This window comes from Pongo pygmaeus, chromosome 13 (genome assembly GCF_028885625.2).
Source record: "Pongo pygmaeus isolate AG05252 chromosome 13, NHGRI_mPonPyg2-v2.0_pri, whole genome shotgun sequence".
NCBI classification, from domain to species: Eukaryota; Metazoa; Chordata; class Mammalia; order Primates; family Hominidae; genus Pongo; species Pongo pygmaeus.
The window spans coordinates 62526113-62546656 of record NC_072386.2 but is presented as its reverse complement, the minus strand read 5'-3'; the positions used below and the strand labels follow the sequence as shown (position 1 = coordinate 62546656).

At 36.0% G+C, this 20544-nt stretch overlaps 1 protein-coding gene across 2 annotated transcripts in view; it reads left to right on the top strand.

The window, feature by feature from the left end:
• Window positions 1-20544, top strand: part of ALDH1A1 (aldehyde dehydrogenase 1 family member A1) — a 184347-nt gene that overhangs the window by 141603 nt on the left and 22200 nt on the right. For both annotated transcript variants that reach the window (XM_054501940.1, XM_054501941.1), the window contains exons 3-8: window positions 3424-3528; window positions 12692-12832; window positions 14689-14818; window positions 16542-16603; window positions 18107-18235; window positions 19590-19703. In XM_054501940.1, coding sequence (XP_054357915.1) covers window positions 3424-3528; window positions 12692-12832; window positions 14689-14818; window positions 16542-16603; window positions 18107-18235; window positions 19590-19703 — 681 coding nt within the window. The remainder of the gene's footprint in view (window positions 1-3423; window positions 3529-12691; window positions 12833-14688; window positions 14819-16541; window positions 16604-18106; window positions 18236-19589; window positions 19704-20544) is intronic.

Genomic DNA, 20544 nt, shown 5'->3' with positions numbered 1-20544 from the left:
TCGTGATTATATAAATGTCAACACAAGTTCAAACACAAGTTGGGCTCACAGTGTCCTCCTGTCTTAAAGGTTAAAACTGAATAATGCAGAACAGTGCTGGTAATTTGGGGTCCTCTACAGCTGATCTCTTCAGTTGCCTGCAGGCTGCCAGATAAACATGTGTTACTACTTCAGGTTAATGCTCATTTACAAAACATTCACTGGCTTTAATCTGAAGTGGCAGTTTTATGTACAGCTTAGATGCAAATTCTGATCATGGAACTAGATGGTACATACATATTGTAATAATTCTTTTACCAAAAAGTGTGTAAAGAGAGTAAAATAAGCTATAATATATTGAGAGCATATTATCGAGAACTTGAAACCACAGATTATCACAGACCTAAGGATAAGAGGACTCAGGCAAGAACTAGAAAGTCCGACCACAGGCCTAGCAAAATGTAATTGATTCTGTGTGTTGTTTTATTTTATTTTTAATGAAATTACATTGTAGAAGGGTGAAATTCTGGATCTCTGCCAAAATGAGATCTGTGTTCCCTTAGTTTAGAGGTACAAAATCTAAGGCGGTAATATAATCTTTAGGCAGAGAGAAGGCAGAATTCGCAAGTGAATAAATCTGGTGCAGGTTTTGAAAGACTGATTTAAAAGTCTACGGCAGGTATTGCAAAATCTTTAGTTTTTTGTTTGGAATTTCATGGGCTGATATGTAGATATCTAACATTAACACAAAGCAGAATGTAAGTAATTTATCAGTAAGATACTAATATGTTATGTTGGAAAGAAGAAAAGAGAGGTTAAATCCAATTGGAGCAACTAGTCAAATCTTCATGAGGAGATGACATAGTAAGCTAGAATTTGAAGTAAAAATAGAAGAAAATAGTGGAACTCTAGTCTAAAGAACACTGTGAATAAAAGCATGCTGCAAAAAACAGCATGGTGTTTGAGGCAGTAGAATGAGGCTGGAACAAAGGGTAAACTGAGGGAATGGTAGAGCAAAAGACTGGAAAAGCATGTTGGGGCAAGATCGTGAACCACCTCCAGTGCCATGTTAAGCAGTCTGACAATAGAGGATCACTAAAGTATTCTGAGGAGGGCTGTAGACAGAATCTGAGGAAGATTATGATGACAAGGTGAAAATTAAATTTTAATTAGGCAGAGGTAGGGGGCAAAGAGAACAGGGAAAGCTTTTTTATAATTGTATAGAACAAAGTGATACAAAAGAGTACCTAGGGATTATTTGTGTCATTAACAGAAGAAGGAAAGTGTGTGAGAGAGAGGGCTGGGGGACAGTGTGCATGAGCAAGCTTTAGAACTTTGGGGTGAGAGCAGCATAAAGCTAGAGATGACAGTGAGCTGAGTTCAGGACAAGTTGATTAAGTTCTTTCCCAGCCATCCCTTGAGAAGAAAAATACTAAGCTGTAAGGGCATAAATGGAAACACTCTAAGAATAATTATGGGATTCTGTAAAATGTATTTCTGATAGCTAGAGTGTTGATTCACTCTAAGAGACACTGGGCAAATCAGCACTTTCATCTGAATTTATTTTTCCTCAAGTTGATCTAAGAGCCTAGTGTTTTTTCCCAAAAAATAATACAATGAATTTTATAGTCTTCATCTGTATTCAGTTAATCTTGTTTCTGTAATCTGATAGGGTTTCTTGATACTCCTTCCATCTTTCTCATATCCCCGTATATGTATTTTTGCACATCTAGTCTCTTTGTCTGAACAGCTTTGGGCCCCTTTTCCCTTTATTTAGGCATGCCCATGTGTTTTACCATCAATTTCAGGCTAGTACTACAATTCCTTTGAATGCTTCTAACTATACAGGATAATTTTCTTGTAGGGAAATAATGCTGTTTTCTTGTATGGAAAATTATATTGGCATGAATGGGCAAACAAGGCGGCTTATCCTCTTCCCCATTTTGTAGGAAATTGCAAGTGTCATAGAGTATTCATTTGTAGAACGTTATAGATCTTATCCATAAGTAGCTGATGGATTATATATCTTTGATTCAATTAAGTCAGTTATTCAAGAATTTTTTACTGAGGCTAAAATTGCTTGAGGGCTGAGATTGTGTTGGACACTGAAGATAAACTAGAAAACCATACACAGCCCTTGATGGAAGGCAGACACTTAAAAATTACTATTTAAAAAGTGACAAATTGTCCAATGGAAGTATAGAGGAGACCAGGAAAATATATTTTATCTAAATAATAAATCACAGAATATAGAATGAATTACATTCAGGCATTTAGGGATACATAGTAATATACATTTTATTACTCTGATAGAATTTTAAGCTATGCTAGTGATCATTGGGGAATTTTTAATAAATAAGTAATTTGCATTTAGCATAGTAGCTAATTTAAACCTTGGAGGAGTGTTTCATTACATTCTCTCTCAGGGTTGAACTATTAATAACTTATCTTTAAATATCAAGTAAGAAGGGATGTCCGAATTAGGATATATGTTATAATCCAGCACATATGTCACCTTCCTTTACTCCCTGTGTTAGCTACTTCTGATTCAAAATCGAATAAACTAGTCCATCTTGTCATAAGTCTAACAGAAAGTTATATACTATCCAAGACTGTATTTATGATTGTTTTCATATTTCAAATAATTAGAAATGTGAAAGCTGGCTCCTCAAGAAAAGACAAATTCAGTGACATGAAAGTTGAAACTGAGATGTTTTAAATGACATACTGATGCTTTTAAGTATTTCTATTTTATAGTACACACAGACAAAATTCCATATTTTTTAGTGCTTACTGTTTCTTTAGTTGCATGTCTCTTTCTCATAGTTACCATTAAGAAATCTTGTTCCTGATTTTGTCTGAAGACAACGAAATTACCAGGTAATCTTTTGAAAAGGAGAATAAAACCATATGCTTTTAAAAATCCAATGAAACAATGTGACTAGCTAATTTTCTCTAAGTGAACTTCTTTTAGAATCCTTTACTTTAACAAAACTCTTTTTTTTAACTTTAAAACATTAAAGGATTAGAAAATAGTCTCTTATGATTCCAAATCACCAGTAGCCCAAAATGAGGATGTTCAGAATTTAAAGTGGAAAATAGAAGCAATCATTAATAAAGACCAAGCCACAAAAGCCTGTGCTTTTGCCTCAAATTCATGGCCATTTCAGGTAAAAGCATTGTTTTCTAGATTGTTTTCTCCAGTATGTATTTTCTAGTGTTGAAATGATTGCATACCTTAAACTTAAAAGCATTACGTACTTCATTTTAGTACATGTCTATGCGTGTGAACACAAAATGTCTTAACCAGCCAGAAAGTTTTAAGAGGTGAAGAGATGTGCATCATTTAGGCATGGTGAAATGCTTTAGTTTAAGTTTATGAAAATTTCCAAAATTTGCTGCACATTTAAGTGCCTTGTATGTATTTTCTCTTCATCTCTACAGATCTTCATAAACAATGAATGGCATGATTCAGTGAGTGGCAAGAAATTTCCTGTCTTTAATCCTGCAACTGAGGAGGAGCTCTGCCAGGTAGAAGAAGGAGATAAGGTGAGTTTCTGAACACTAGTTTCATTTTATGCCAGGTTTCTTGGTTTTTTGCCATTCTGAGCTCCTGAACCCCATTGCAAGTTCCAAAAGACGTGCCATAAAAATATGGTTTCTGGGGCAGCTTAGGAAAATTGTCTAAGTTGTCCTTGTTACAAAAAAAAAAAAAAAATGCTCTGTAGTTATGTAATAATGATAAATCTGTGCTTCTGGGTGTCATGGTGATTTTTTTCACATCATTTTCCTTTATTTTCAATTGAAATAGTGTATAGATTTATTTTACAGACTACATAAGAAGGGATTGATCGTAGGTTATAAAGGAGAGAAATCTTCAGCTAGGCACTGTGGCTCACACCTGAAATCCCAGCACTTTGTGAGACCAAGGCAGTCGGATCACTTGAGGTCAGGAGTTTGAGACCAGCCTGGCCAACATGGGGAAACACCGTCTCTACTAAAAATACAAAAATTAGCCAGACATGGTGGCACATGCCTCTAATCCCAGCTACTCAGGAGGCTGAGGCAGGAGAATCACTTTAGCCCGTGAGGCAGAGGTTGCAGTGAGCCGAGATCATACCACTGCACTCCAGCCTAAAAAAAAAAGAAAAGGAAAAAGGAGAGAAATCCTTTATTCATATGAAATTGTTCTTTTTTATGTTGCTAGATAAAACTAAAAGTTATTATAGAACTTTTAGAACAATATATTACTAAGTTATTTTATTAAAAATCACTGCATTGTTATTCAACACCTGTAAAAATTATATTCTAGAATAACTTAAATTGACTAACAAATTACAAGTGTTATTTTCCAGCTAATAATAGAAACAACAAAAACCAATTTTTATTTAGTGAAAATTGTTCTCAAGTTCTAAATACTATCTTCATTTAAAATTTAAAGCAACCCTATAGGGGAGGTACCATTTTGAGTCATTTTTACAAACAACGATGAGATGGCAGAGTAGAAAGGCTGAGTAATTTACTCAAGGTGACATTGCTAATAAATAATAACATCAACATTAAAATGCTGTTCCTCTGACACTATAACCTGTGCCTAGTAGGGCTACTGCTTTACTTTGTGATTATTTTGAAAGTAAGATAGGGTTGGCTGGGCGCGGTGGCTCTCACCTGTAATCCCAGCACTTTGGGAGGCCAAGGCGGGCAGATTACCTGAGGTCAGGAGTTTGGGACCAGCCTGACCAACATGGTGAAACCCCATCTCTACTAAAAATACAAAAATTAGCTGGGCACGGTGGTAGGTTCCTGTAATCTCAGCTACTGGGGAGGCTGACGCAGGATAATTGCTTGAACCTGGGGGTCAGAAGTTGCAGTGAGCCAAGATAGTGCCATTGCACTCCAGCCTGGGCAACAAGAGTGAAGCTCCGTTAAAAAAAAAAAAAAAATTAAATAGTCTTTCTTATTATGAAAGTAAGATATCCCAGCACTTTGGGAGGCTGAGGTGGGCAGATCACAAGGTCAAGAGATTGAGACCATCCTGGCCAACATGGTGAAATCTCGTCTCTACTGAAAATACAAAAATTAGCTGGGCATGGTGGCGCATGCCTGTAATTTCAGCTACTCGGGAGGCTGAGGTAGGAGAATCACTTGAACCTGGGAGGCAGAGGTTGCAGTGAGCCGAGATTGCACCATTGCACTCCAGCTGGGTGAAAAGAGCGAAACTCCGTCTCAAAAAATAAAAAATAAAAAATTAGATAGCATAATATTAAATAAACTTTTTATTCTCCTCCTGGGTGAGGAGAGTAAAAAACTTTAGAATATTTATCTGAACACGTAAGTGTTTGTAAGTCTAATTTGAAATGATTTTTCTGCTCTTTAGTTGCCCAGGTGTTGCCAAGCTTTAAATTTCTGTAAAGAGGTAATGTTTTATTTTATTATTATTATTATTATTATTATTATTTTTTTTTTTTTTTTTTTTTTTTTGCTGCAGGGAAAGACTACTGGGAAATTAAAGTCAGCAACACCCAAGGATAATATTATTCATGACAATGTGTTTTAGTTAATTGTAGCAATCACATGTTCCTGCCAGTCTCCTGCCCAGTCTTTTCCATTACTTTAGCCCCAGTAAATGAGATCACAAAAATGAGAACACAAATCTCAACGTACTGGGCCATGCAGATACTTATTCCAAGATAGTGACAGACCTGAGGGGGCCCTTTTAGATTTAGGAGACGCCCTGGGTTCAGATTCCAGTACGATGAAAACAAGTAAGACCGAAGTCTCAAGCCACAGGAGTACGGAGTTCAACCATAGGGGTTAACAATTTGAGAAGTAGAAACAAAATAGAATGATGACAAATGTCACTGGCTTTCAGATTCAGATTTACTCTTTATACTGAAGAGTTCACCAAAGCATAAATTCTCCATTCTGCTTCTCACTGTCTGTGGGAAAAAGTGCACAAACAAAGGTCCTTTATAATATTACTCAACCTTTGTTTATGGCCTCTTTCCCAGGCCACCCCATTAACTTAAGAGTTTCAACTTCATCATGCCCAGTGTCCGTCCCCAACAATTGCTTGCTAGTCACTGCCTCTGTACATGTCCACAGTGTAGTCCTCAGGACCTAGTTCAAGTCACCATCTATAGTAAGAGCATAGATTTTCAATGTTTGTACTTACCTTCTTTGAGATTCTGTTCTTTTTCATGTAAAATGAGGAGATAGAAAATGCTTGAGGAGTTAAATATATATAGCTCTTCAACGGTGCCAGGCATATCCTAAAGCTTCAGTCATGCTCGGGTTTTATACTTATTTAAAGCCTTCTCTAACCTTCTCAAGCAGACTTACTCTGTTCTGTGTGGTTATAGGACATTGTATTTGCCTGTATTATAACCTTTGTATTATACAGCTATAGGTTAATTTGTCTGAGACAATATGCTTCTTGCAGAGATCAACACTGCATCTCTCATTTATATCCTTGGTTTCTGGATATAGTATATCCTATAAGTATGCTATACTATATTCGATAGATATAATATACTATAGATATAGTATAGTCTATAAATCTATGAAATAGTCTTCTTTTTCATCAAGTGTTGAATTTCCATATATTCCACATTCCTCACCTTAGGAATTTAGTACTAACCTGACTATTGGCTATGGCAGACATTCTCAAAATTTAGCCTGCCTCAGAATGTCCAGGAAGGCTTGTTAAAACACAGATAGCTGAGCCCCACCTTCCCCTAGATTTCACTGCAATAATCTTAGAATGGGACTGAAAATTTTCATTTTTTATCAGTTCTTTGGTAATGCTGATGTTGTTGGTTGGGAAGGAGGTGGGGGAATTCATCTTGAACCACTGAACTAAAGTGTTAAGCTGTTAAGTTGTATCTCCTCTCAAGCGTTAACATTTAACAGGGGTCAAAGAGTTTTGACACCTAAGAAAGTTAGTGATTAAAAACTGTACTGTGGTGATCACTCTGCACCTCTCTGAAATGCTACCAAACCAAAATTGGGCATAGAAATACTGATCATCCCTGGCAAGGTCTATAGGAGCCCCAGAAGCCTGTGCCCTATAAGCCATTCCCAGAAATAAGGGAGAAATTTATTCTTCACCTTTCAAAGAAGAATGAACGCCTTTTATCAGAGACTTCAGGAGATCCACACACCACCACCTCAAATGCTCCTCTAGTTGCTTAAGTGGCTCTAGCAGGCCTGGGAAGGTGAGAAAAGCAATAAAAGGCAAGGACAGAGTGAGCCCTTGAGAGCTACGTACTTTCTCTCTCCATTCAAGAGGAAGGCCAGATCTGTTTGCAATTTGCAACTAACAAACGGAAAAATATTATTGATGTTTTAGTTCCGGAGCCTTGAACATCGACCTTTGCCACTGGGATTAATTTTATTGGGAAAACAAATCTCTATTCCCAAAGTTCCAGTTGAAACCTTGTCAGGCAGTCTGAGGACTTTTCTTAGTGAAGTTTGTGGGATTTACCTCCTTCCTAAAGTATAGTAAGGGAAAGCTAATAATCATACTGGAAGCCTTAGAAATGTTTGCCACTGATTTGCTCTGTGCTTCTTGACAATTACTATTGCTCACCCAAGAGATCAAGGATGCTCATTAACATCTACCCAAGCTTCAAATCAGGTCACAATGCCAACTGAGTTGGCTGGTCAACTGGTTACTAAAACTAAAATATTTATGGTATAAACTGTTCATGGCAAACCAGTTTGAACATCTAGCACTCTTATCATCATATTCTTTTTTGAATTATTTTAAAACATATTTTTAAATAATTATTGCTGTTCCCACAATTTTGCCAACAAATGTATAGTAAACTCCGACATTGCTTAGTGAAAGGTACAAATCTAGTAAATTACGTAGTCATAGTAAACTAATATGCTGTATCTGACTCTTTAGATAATGAGCCAAGAGGTTTTAGGGATTTAATTTGTAAGCAGAATGGGGCTAACAATGGGCTATATACCGCCTTTCAATGGTATTATAAAGAAAAGAGGAAGGGCAAGAACAAATGGAGGTTACAAAGCAAAGTACAGATGTGGGTGGGAACTGTTTTCTTTTCACTTCAGTGGTTCTTTTAGGCTGTATTGACTAATCCTGAAAACTGCTTTTAATACTAAGGCATGACCTAACAAATAATTGGTGGGGATAAAAGTAAATGTCCATTAAAGTAAATGCCTGCGACAGGTGTAAAAGTAAAACTGGTCTGATAACTATTTTCTCCATCTCTGAATGAATTTAATATGGAAATGTACCATCTGGGAGTGATCGAAGAGTTCAGTCCTTCCTTAACTGTGCTTTAGGAGGCATTTGATATCTCATCATCATTTGAACTGTCTTTTTACATTCAGCTTGTGGCCCTTACTTCAAAAAAGGAGCATTTTCAGTGCTATAAGCAAAATTGTTATTGATGGTGGCAAATCTGAGTTAATGTACCAAATTGTTTTCTGTTTAATTAAAAAATTATATCCCTGAAAATTCCAGTTCGGAAATAAAAATAAAAAAAAATGCTAGTCCTGGAATTAAGAAAACAATAACTCTTATGTCTAATAGTTTTTGAATAATGTATAAGTTTCATTGTATCATGGAATCTACTAAAATATGATTTATTATGTAAATGCCAATGTAGTTAAATTAATTATGTAAGGCACCCCTTATATAAAATCAGTACAACATGATGAGTTTATAAAACAGGTAACCAAATTATTCAAAATTTATTTATTGCCTATTGTAGACCCAGAATTGTAAGAAATATTATAGTTTATAAAACAAATAGCAGTATATATTTGTTGCAAAGGAGGTCATTATTAGGGCAGCCTTACAGAGATGTAAGAACTAGATTTTGTAGCCAGATGTGGGATCAAAGGTTGATTCTACTGTCTGCTAGATTTCATATCCATGAGCCATAGTCTATTCATTTATAAACCAGGGCTCATGATACTTAATAATAATAGTAACTATGGGGCTTTAAAGAACTTTCCTTATTGCCTGGAGCTTAGTAGGCTCTTAGCTAGTAGCCATCATCAAGCTGGATTAGTCTGGCAAGGTTTTAGGTAGATTGATATTTGAGCTGGGTCTTAAAGTATATGTAGGATTTAGAAAGTAAGGGAGTATACTGGTAGAATATTCTAGGCAAGGAGAACTACAGACACAAAGGTAAGAAGGAGTTGGGTCAGATAGAGTAGAAAAAATGTAAACACTGAGTTTGGATAGGTGAGATGTGGTCTGAAAATCCTGGGCCTTGAAAACCAGGGAGGACTTTGACCTTGAGATTGTAGATGAAAGGGAACAGGTGTAAACATTTGAAAGACAAAGTGATAAGATAAAATTATTTGCAGAAGATTAGCCTGGTGATAGTAGCCAAGATAGTTTGAGGAAGGAAGAGAATGAACTTGAGACAGCATTGACGATGTGAAATAATAGGGCCTAAAATTGTTCAGAGCAGTGAAAACTGAAAGGAAGGATTAAAATACATTAGAACTTGCTAGGTGCAGCAATACACACCTATAATCCCTGCGTGCCTATAATCCCAACACGTTGGAAGGCAAAGGCAGCCAGGTTGCTTGAACCCAGGAGTTTTAGACCAGCTTTGACAACATGGCAAAACCCCATCTCTACAAAAAAATTAGGCACACAGTGCCTCATGCCTGTAATTATAGCACTTGGGAAGGTCAAGGTGAGAGGATCACTTGAGCCCAGGGATTTGAGACCAGCCTGGACAACACACCAAGACCTCATCTTTACTAAAAATAAACAATTAGACGAGCATGGTGATACACTCCTGTAGTCCCAGCTACTCCAGAGGCTGAGGTGGGAGGATCACCTGAGGCTGGTCAGGAGGTCTAGGCTTTGGTGAACCATGTTTGTGCCACTGCACACCAGCCTAGGCAACAGAGTGAATCTCCCTCTGTTGAGAGAGGGAGAAATTGCTGAGAGTTATATTAAAATTTAAAGTTTTGACTGCTAGGACAACAGTAACAATTGCCACCATTGAATAATACATAATGTTCTAACATAGAAAATGTTTAAGTGTTATCTTATTCATCTTCATTACAACCCTGTGAGGTAACATACTCCAATTTCTTTTTTTCTTTTTTCTTTCTTTTTCTTTTTTTTTTTTTTTTTTTTTGAGATGAGGGTCTTACTCTATCACCCAGGCTGGAGTGCAGTGGTGCAATCTCAGCTCACTGCAACCTGCACCTCCCAGGTTCAAGCGATCCTCCCACTTCAGCCTCCTGGGTAGCTGGGACTACAGGCACACGCCACCATACCAAGCAACATACCTTGATTTTAAAGAAAAGAAAGTTGAACCTTAGAGAAGTCATGCCACAACATATTTCATGGTTTATAATAATGTTTTGGGGTAGTGATTTGATTGGATGTCTCTCCCATTTGATTGAATATTCCAAAAGGACAATCTTCTTACTTCACTCTGCTGTCTTTAGCGGAGGGATGATGAGAATGCTGCAGAGTCAAATATTTATCAAATCTTTAGCTAGAGGGATGAATGGTTAGATGCCTCAAGGTTTACATAGCTAATGAAGAGGAATCAGATTTCAAATCTGGGTTGTTTTCATATCAAACTATACATTAACTAACATTACTCTATTTCTGCATCTGCAAGATTACATATAAGATGTGAGAAAAGGGGGCGCATGATCCAAAGGACATAATCATAAGAACATCTTTATTTATAGCAGCATTCTTTAGGGATGTGTTTTCCATATAGGAGAGTTACTTATCTTGAAGCCAGTTCTCCATATCCCTTTGGGAGGCCAAGATCCCTATGATAGCCCATATTTGGCTAAGACCAATAGCAGGACACTGAACAGAAAGATCCAAATGAAAGCTGTGTCATACAGATCTGTTTAAACACAGACCAGCATGTATTTTATAAGCTCTGGTATCCACAGATCATGCTGACAATCTCAGATTTTTGTGGTTTGCTTTTTCTTTTTTTCAAACAGTGCTCTGTGAATTTAGGAAAAAGTTAGAATGTGTGGCATGAAACAATGTCTAAATATAAGCAATCAATGTGATTAACTGAATGCCCCAAATATGCACTGTATATGTATTTCTCAGGAAAGGCAGGCAATAAATACATATATTTTGTATATATCATCATTCTCTGAAAAGTTAGACAGTGAGATATACCAGTGTGTGATATATTACGCTGAAAGAATCTTTGCTTGTAGTCAGTAGATATTATTACTTAATCAGACTAGATTCTGCTTCTAAAATATCTCTCTTGCCCCAGATCATATTATTTTGGTGATAAATGCTGGAAGAATAGTTTTTTTTGTATTTTAATTCACAGACTTGTAGTGTGGGTCTTCTTGATTGAATATAGCCTAAGGAGGAGGATGTTAATTTGAGGTCCATTTGAGGGGAAGATATCTCCTTAGATGGGATATAGCTTAATTGTGTACAACTTTAAAAAAAAATCTAAGGTCATTACTTTTTCTCTCCCCCAATTCTTAAAGGGAATTGTGTCTCCTGCAAAATATTGCAACCTACTGGCCTGTGATATAGCCACTATTTGTGGAGCTATACAATTCCATGTAGTGGCCAGTTCTATGTACAAAAGAACACTGGAATGATATATTCCTTTATGGTGTTTGCAGTAGTAGTGGGTATGTTCTGTAAGAGCTCAGAAGAGGTCTGAACAGGGATCTGCAGGGAAGTGGAGTGGTCAGGGCAATATTTGTAACTGAGTTGAATTGCAAAAGAACCAGAGAATATACCTGGTGTAGAAAAACACAACAAAGAAAGAAATTGAGTGAAGGCACTATGAGAGTGAAGGCCAGGAGGCTAGACTGAATGTGGAGTCACTTTACTTTTTGACTTTTACTTGAATTAATGTAGTTTTAAGCCATGCATCTTTAATAAGAAACTGGCTTCTTTATCGGATTAGGGATTTAAAAGGATCTCTTTGTACCCAGTTGGGAAACGAGAGGTTGTCACATGCACATCCTACTCTATTAGTTCCACTATTTCTATGCCCTGTTCCCTCTGCACAAGAGGAATGAGCACGTGTTTCTAAGGTTTATTCTTCAACAGCAAAGAAAAGTTCTTATTCACCCTTCAATAGGCTCTTCATGAAAGTGGACAGGCTGTTGAGTCACCAGAGACCAAGGAAGATATTTGTTATTTTGGATCTTGAGCTTGACCTGGAACTCCTGTAACCCAGTCACTAAGAAAGTATAATGTGTGGTAAACAGTAAAGATTCTACAATCAGATGGGCTCCGTTTAAAACTCAGTTCAGCCACTTTTAGTAATTAACCTTGAGTAAAGCTCCCCTCTCTCTTTGCTTTAGTTTCTTCATCTGTAAAACAGGGGACGTATTTGTGCCATAAAATTATTGAGAATTAAATGAGCTAATAAGTATAAAATCATCAGAACATTACCTGAAACAGGGCAAGCACTCAGATGATAGCAACTATTAAAATCATAAAACATTTATACTCTGGGAAATCCAGCATGTGCTAGGTATGTGGAGATCATCATGTAAAGATTATTCAGCAGGAGTAACTCCAACATACAATAGTTGAATGTGCACAATGTGCTAGATACTTTGGGATAATGGAGACACAGTGCCTGCTTATGAGGCACTACAGTCTATTTTACAGGGTTATTGGCATTAAATTTGCTTGCCTAATATGTTGAGCTTACTGAATTGAATTCCCGTTGACTTACAGGAGGATGTTGACAAGGCAGTGAAGGCCGCAAGACAGGCTTTTCAGATTGGATCTCCATGGCGTACTATGGATGCTTCCGAGAGGGGACGACTATTATACAAGTTGGCTGATTTAATCGAAAGAGATCGTCTGCTGCTGGCGGTGAGTATTATCCAAGCTGGATGGGTAGCTAGAGCTCTCAAAAGCATTCAGCGTTTGAAACGGCAAGTTGTTTTGATTTTAGGGATCGCTATACGCTCTCTACAAACAAAATGAAAACATTTTTTGTCCCAATGAATAGGCCCCTTAACATTGAACTATTCTCAAATAGTAATCTGCATTTCAATTCTGGATGATGTTAATTTCTGCTCCCATAATAGATTCTACGGTCTAAACTTTGGCAAACCCAAGTTAAACCAAATTTAAAAAATTTCTTTACCTTAAAACTTCTCAGAGGCTTTAATAAGATCACATGAAGTTTGAGTCTCCTAGAATGATATATTAGGTTTATTCAAGCATTTGACCACTGAGCTCTTTTGATGGAAAAACTCAAGTTTGTTAAGGGTGCCCAAAATATTTCTCTAAAATAAATCTTATTTCTCATTAGTCTAGCTCACTAAGATATTTAATAAATGGCTACTTTTTTTCTTCCTGAAGTGTGTCTGTTTACAAGGGTCATAATTAAATGATATTCTTTTTACAGGTGAAAAAGGCAAAAAATAAAAATCCAATTATTAATGTGGTTTATCAAAATCATGTTTTTATGAATACTATTTTTGTTTGTTTATGTTTTAGCAGTTAGATGAGTCAGAGCATAATATAGTTGGGGGAGGGTATTTCCTTGTTTTTGTTGTCTCAATTGGGCATTATGATGAAGCCAATTTAACATAAACCAATACCAGGATCAGGTTTCAAGCAAATTTCATCTTTAGAATCTGAAAGTGGCAGAACAAAGAAGTCTACATTTAAAAAAAATCAACATTAGCATGTATGGTTAATAGCAAGTATGGTTAATCAAAGGACCATTTATTACTCAAATATTCAACATAATTTGAAATACACAAAAGTTCAGAATGAGCAGCTATGTGCAATAAAACTATAGTAATAAAAATGGCCTGTAGGAAGAAAGCAGAAAATGCTAAAACTTGGCTTTTTTCAATTATCTGATTTGTTGACTGCCTGTCAGCATAAGATCCTACTGAGAGAAAAGTACAGGCATACAAAAGTCACATTTGGTTAAATTTTGACATGGTGGAGAGTGTAGTACAGAAACAAATAGCTTTAACAGTTCATCACCTGTGCATTTCTGCCTGGTAACCACCCCAGCAGAGTATTAGATCTCAAAGAGCTTAAGGTCCTGCTTAAGAAGAGAAGCCAGAGGGGAGATAGGTCATCTTATAATGGTTAGGGCACATGAATAGAAAATGTTGAACTTTACCTGACCATTAAAACGTCAATTATGACAATAATGGCAACACTGGTATTTTCCTAATTAAAATTCTGCTGAAGAAAACTCACGGATGAAAAATCCAGGCATTACTTAAGTTTGTGTGAGTAGACTGTGTATATCCAGATGGAATGTAAAAATTAAAAATGATTACTGAGGCATCATTAATTGTCACTGACACTAAGTTTTCACCCACAGTTGATTACAAAATAAGAGAAATCTTGTTGGAATTCTGATAGGACTTAGAAGACTAGGTTTCATTCTCAGATGCTATGTATATATCAAATTGTGACTGATTCCTAGAAAGTTGGTTAGCAGGAGAACATTCAAAATGAGAAAGAAAGAGCACTGAGGTTTAGAAATCAGAATCTCACTATGCTTTGTGCCCAGATCTTGCTATTTGACCTAAAGGAAGTCATTTTAACTCTTAAAAAGTGGAGGTTAGACAAGATGACAAGATTTCTTCTATTTCAAAAATTCCCTAGCACATGATTACTCAAAATATTTACTACATATTTGTAATCTAAAACTTTTATGGAATTTTAGATTTGGTGTTTGACATGTTTTTCAGACAATGGAGTCAATGAATGGTGGAAAACTCTATTCCAATGCATATCTGAATGATTTAGCAGGCTGTATCAAAACATTGCGCTACTGTGCAGGTTGGGCTGACAAGATCCAGGGCCGTACAATACCAATTGGTAAGTATCTTTGAGAAACCACTAATGGTGAGGATAGGAACAAGGAGTTTACTATAGAGCTAAATAATTTCAAACTCTCCCTTTTAAAGATGTCAACCAAATAAGGCAAAATTATTTTCCTCTTGACTTTGAGACAACACTGTTTTCAACTTAGAAGTTCTATTAAAATTCATAAAAGGTCTTTTAAAGTTGTTTCAGCATAATCATGAAGATAACATTATAGATATTTAAGAAAATATTAAAGTAAGAACATTCCTATGGCAATAATTACTGATCTGAGGCAATTGCCTCTCTAAGGTCCCAAACTTTTTAAAGCTGACCTCTGGAATTATTTATTTGGGTTTTATTCCAATACTGACATTTATATCCTTTCTGTAATGTAATTATTTAAGCCTCTTTACATGTTCCAGTATAAGTCAGTTATAGTCATCTGTGCCTGGTCAAACTCAGTGTAGTTAGACCAGACTAATCAAACAAGCCAGTTCACACGGACTCGTTTCAAATATCTTCAAAGCAAGATGGGACTGTGTTTGCAGCCTAAGTTAAGGATTTGTGTGTGTGAATGTGTGTGTATGTGTTATTTTAGTGGGGTATGCACATAATGGAGTAGAAATACTAAAGATATTTCATGTGAAACATGAAAACACACACATTTAGGAAACAGTATGGGTGGAATTTAATTCATGCAAACCTATGAACTTTAGGAATACAATACCCTCCAGGACTGGCCTTGATGTGCACTTCCAATCCAATTGGAGCATCCAGGAGGTCAGAAGTGATAGCAGAAAGTTGAGAGGAGAGTAAGACCTCGGTGGTACTAAGAAATGTGGCTACTTTAGAACTGTCCTACTTTACTCTGGGACAAAATGGGAGAAGTCACTTAAAACACAAATAGATCTTCATGAAGAGAGTTCTTGCTGAAGCCAGGAAGCTTCTGTGGGAACTAGAACAGAATTGAACGTAAAGCATAATGTATCTCTCTGGATGACCACATTAAACTTTGGGGCACATAAATTGGTCAAATTTAGATGGAAAATAAATGTCTTATACTCCTGTCATTTTCTTCATGTATTTAGAGAATTTGCTATTATTGTTTGGTAGGCAAATAAAATACATTTTAGAACAAGTCAGTGGGAAAGGCTTATTACTCATAGGGAGATTTTCTTTTTAATTCTACTGTTTTTAATTTTACTATTTCTAAAAATCATATTATAACCTTTAAAAAGAATTCTCTTATTGGTAGAACTTTGAGCTACCAGAAACAAATTGGAATGTGGTTCTTCTCTTTGCCAGAGACCTCCTACTTCCTTTCTCGTCCCTTCCCTTTTTTATAACACTTAGAGAATAAAGATAATTTTCAAATCAGGCCTCCTAGAAGACGAAAGGTAGAATTAATTATCTTTCAGATTTTTTCCAATTTTTCATCTTTGATTTCACCTAACTCAATTTTATGGTTTCTATCATTTCGAATTACTATTTTAGGGCTTCACTTACCATTTTGTGACTAGTTGGAGATATAGATGGTCTTGATCTCTTGACCTCGTGATCCGCCTGCCCTGGCCTCCCAAAGTGCTGGGATTACAGGCGTGAGCCACCGTGCCCGGCCAGATATATGTTTTTAAAATTATTGTCTACACCTTTCTCTCACATCAGCCCCAAACCACCATGTTGTGAATGTCAAATACATTTGTTTATATATGATTGTGTGTGTTTTATTTTTCAGATGGAAATTTTTTTACATATACAAGACATGAACCTATTGGTGTATGTGGCCAAATCATTCCTGTAAGCTTTTCTCCTATATAATTCTCAATTTTAAAAAGAAGAGTTCTCATTCTACCTAATGATGAAGCTTTCTCTAAAACAGATGGATGCTTATGTATTTGTTAAACGTGGAGTAAATGTAAGATTTGTTGAACTTGGTCTCCCTGTGACTAAACTTCTTGCATATGAATTAGATAGTCCGAAAACCTATCTATATTCTGGCATATCTCTTGAGAATGTTTTAATACTACGTCATCCATAAATGTTAACCCTTTACTCTATGGGTTGTTTTTTTTAAAGTTGTATTATGTACTCTTTATAAGAGCCATGCTTTACATGTATATGGCAAGGTGCTCTCCACTGCACATCTGCAGGATAGCATTTTAGTGGAATGTAGTGGGGCCTACTATTCTCCAATGCACTTTCTCATTGAGACATCTCATCATGCAGAACAGTAGCTCCCAGAGTGTTCAACTCATGACACACATTTTTTAATCAAAATGGAAAAAAGAATACCAGAGGCATTTGAAGCACTGCATGGAATATATTTTACTTTTAGATAAGAGGCTCAGATCCTCCATATTCCTCTTAGAGAAAAGTAGCCTTTTTAAGAGGATTGTGAAGATTTTTTAAGCCCAACAAACAGGAGACTATCTAAATGATTTTATTTTAACTGACATGCTTTAAAATGCCAAACAGAAAAATGGTAGTGAAGTCCTTATGTGAAGAAATGATCATGACTTATCTTTTGCTCCAATGAGATTGAAATATATTCATATCAATATTTTAATGAAATTGCTTATTAATTCAAAAATCCCAATAAATTGATAAAAACTATATAATTATGAACACTGATAATAGCTGATATGTACTATGTGTCTATGCTAGACCAGTCATTGTATTGAGCACCTGGCCCTCTTTCTTGATTAATCCTCAAGACAGCCTTCTGAGGCAGAGAGGACTATTATCAGCACTCACAGATTATGAAATCAGGTGCAGAGAGCATGCAACCTGTGTAAGTTCACATGGCTGGTCAGTGATTGAGCTGAGATTCGAACCCAAGGACTTGGCCTCTGGACCCTGGACATCTTTGTCTTTAGCAAGATATTTTTCCTGAAAAAAAAAGCTACTAAATAATATTATTGGGTAAATAATTACAACAAATGACCTATATAGAAGGAGAGTAATCATCCTTTTTAAACATTTTTAGATAACTCACAATGTGCTTCATAATAAGCCAAACCATGCAGTGATTTTTTTTTTCCTGGTAGAAAAATAATTCAACAGCACTTGATTAAATTTTGAGGTTCTCTCCTACTTCCTTCTCATATCTCATATCTGGTTTATTCAGAGCATTTTAGCATTTACTAGTTGCTTTTAGCAATGAAGTATAATATGCCAGATGATTTCACAAAACTACGCAATTATTACATAACATCTACAGGGGGTGTATAATGTGGAAGTTGGACTAGCAAATATGCCTTTTGTAATACAAAGAATCTATTGTTACATATTGCTTTCTAGTGGAATTTCCCGTTGGTTATGCTCATTTGGAAGATAGGGCCTGCACTGAGCTGTGGAAACACAGTGGTTGTCAAACCAGCAGAGCAAACTCCTCTCACTGCTCTCCACGTGGCATCTTTAGTAAAAGAGGTAAGTCTCCCGAAATAAAAATATGCACAAGAACTCAAGAATCCTAAATTACAATAGGAAGACCTCGTTTGTTGCTACTATAAAGTACATTATTTACAGATGGCTCCTGTCCAGTGGGGGGAATACATTTAGCATGACTGCTGGTTGCAATTTCTGGCAGTCACCCAAAATTCATCTCTGCCCAAATGCGGACAGGAAGCCAAACGCAAAGGCTTGGTCTCAAACAGTTACCTTGGGATCACATTTTTGCTTCTTTGTCCAACTCTCATGAACATAAATTCATGTTGAAATTAATGTAGCATTCTTTCAAATGTTGAAACATTAAGTTGGTTTGTACCTGCCACTGATGGCCTAGTGTTTTCTGCAAAATTGTGTAAACTAATCTATGTAAGGTTGAAAGGGCCTCTATGCCAATATGGTTGTTTGTAATATTGGGCCACATTATTTCCAAACACTTTTCAATCTACTTATGAGTGGATATGTTTATATTCAGTTTTCTATTATGAGTTCCTCTGCATTTATCTTCCTGTTCAAAAACAGTAAAAGAGCATGTAAAACATTTTCATCAACTATCTAGATTGTGTTAATATATTTGCAAACTATTCATTGTCCTTTTTTCTTCGTCTTACCAAATCTTAAAAAATTAATGTTAATCACTAGAAACTTAAAGTTACAAAACTGAACTTATCTTTTAAAGGTATTATTTATTCAAATTAAAAACAGGGAAAAGAGATGTCAAAATGCAACATTTTGATGCAAATAACGTGAAATTGCAATGTGCCCAACTCAGTTCCCATGCCTTCTACCTGAATTCTTTAATGAAGATTGAAATCAACCTGTGATGTTGAATCATGAATGGGATGACAGTATTTACTTAACAATTTACTAAGTAATGCCAATGGGAATTTGCAACTCAGCAGTTATGCCCTCAACAATCAATAACAGCTAGGAACTAAAAAATGTGAGATCCCTTCAGCTTCTTATTTTTGCTGATGGGAATAATAAACATATTACTTACTTTCTACATAAGTAACTTACCAAACACTTTTTTACATGCAATCTTTTTGAGTTAGCATTATGAAATTTGAGAGAGCCATCATTGGAGCAATGATTCATAGAGTATGGACTTACCCTGACAAGAAATTGTCCCTCAATAATGCAACCCTTGAAGTTATTTTTTAATGTGTGCTTAGAAATGACATAATAAGACTAAAGAATAGAGCCAGTTGCGTGAATTATTTTTTTCTAGAGCATCTCATAAGGTTGGCATTAAGAGACAACCTCAATCCCCTACTCTCCTCTTTTTTTGAATTAAATTCTTATATTGTAACTTTTAAACTTTTTATCTTTTTAGGCAGGGTTTCCTCCTGGAGTAGTGAATATTGTTCCTGGTTATGGGCCTACAGCAGGGGCAGCCATTTCTTCTCACATGGATATAGACAAAGTAGCCTTCACAGGATCAACAGAGGTAATATTATTTACTCAGGTCAGAAGTTAAGAATGTCTGCATTGCCAGCTATGAAGTATGTTTTATGTAACTATTTTTGAGCCAACAATTTTAAAACAAAAACTCTTTTTAATGATTTGTTATTTATTTTAGCCTTCAAACATATGGATAGAATATAAGCAGATGTAGTTTGAATGACATGATGCACCTATTTAAAATCAGAATGAGAGTAAACTATTTTTAGTATGTTCATTACTTTCTCTGATGAGAAATATGGCTGCTGAGACCTTGTCATATTATTAGGAAGATTTATAATAGAAAATTAGGCCGTAGTGATTTGTATGAATGAATATGATTTTATCCTATAGGTTATGAAAATTAAATAGTAGAGCCTCACCCTTTGCACCTTATTTGGGATTGTCTTTCTCCTGGACACTGTGAAAGAGAGCCAGAAACTCAGCTTCCCTCAGTGGCACCTAGACTAACTTTTCTGCCTCTCTGGCTTGAACTTGACCATCCTAAAAGTTAAAGAAAAAGACCCCAACCACAAAGGAGAAGCGGCGGGCAGGAGGGAGAGCAGACTAGAAGGTGAAGTTTGGGAAAATAGATCCCCATTTATTGATGATGTTCTATCCTAAGCAAAGGAAAGTGGTGGAAGCATACTGTACCATGCAAAAAAAAAATTATTGAGTCATTCTATTAAATTATGTGACTTTGTTAGATGCTCAATGCAAAAAATAATGTATGTTATTCATTGGTACACCGTATAGACAGTGAAGAGTGAGCTTCACTCCATCTTAGAAAGCTGCTGACAACAAGAGACAAGGCAGGGTGTGATAAGGTACTAAGGTATGTATAAAAT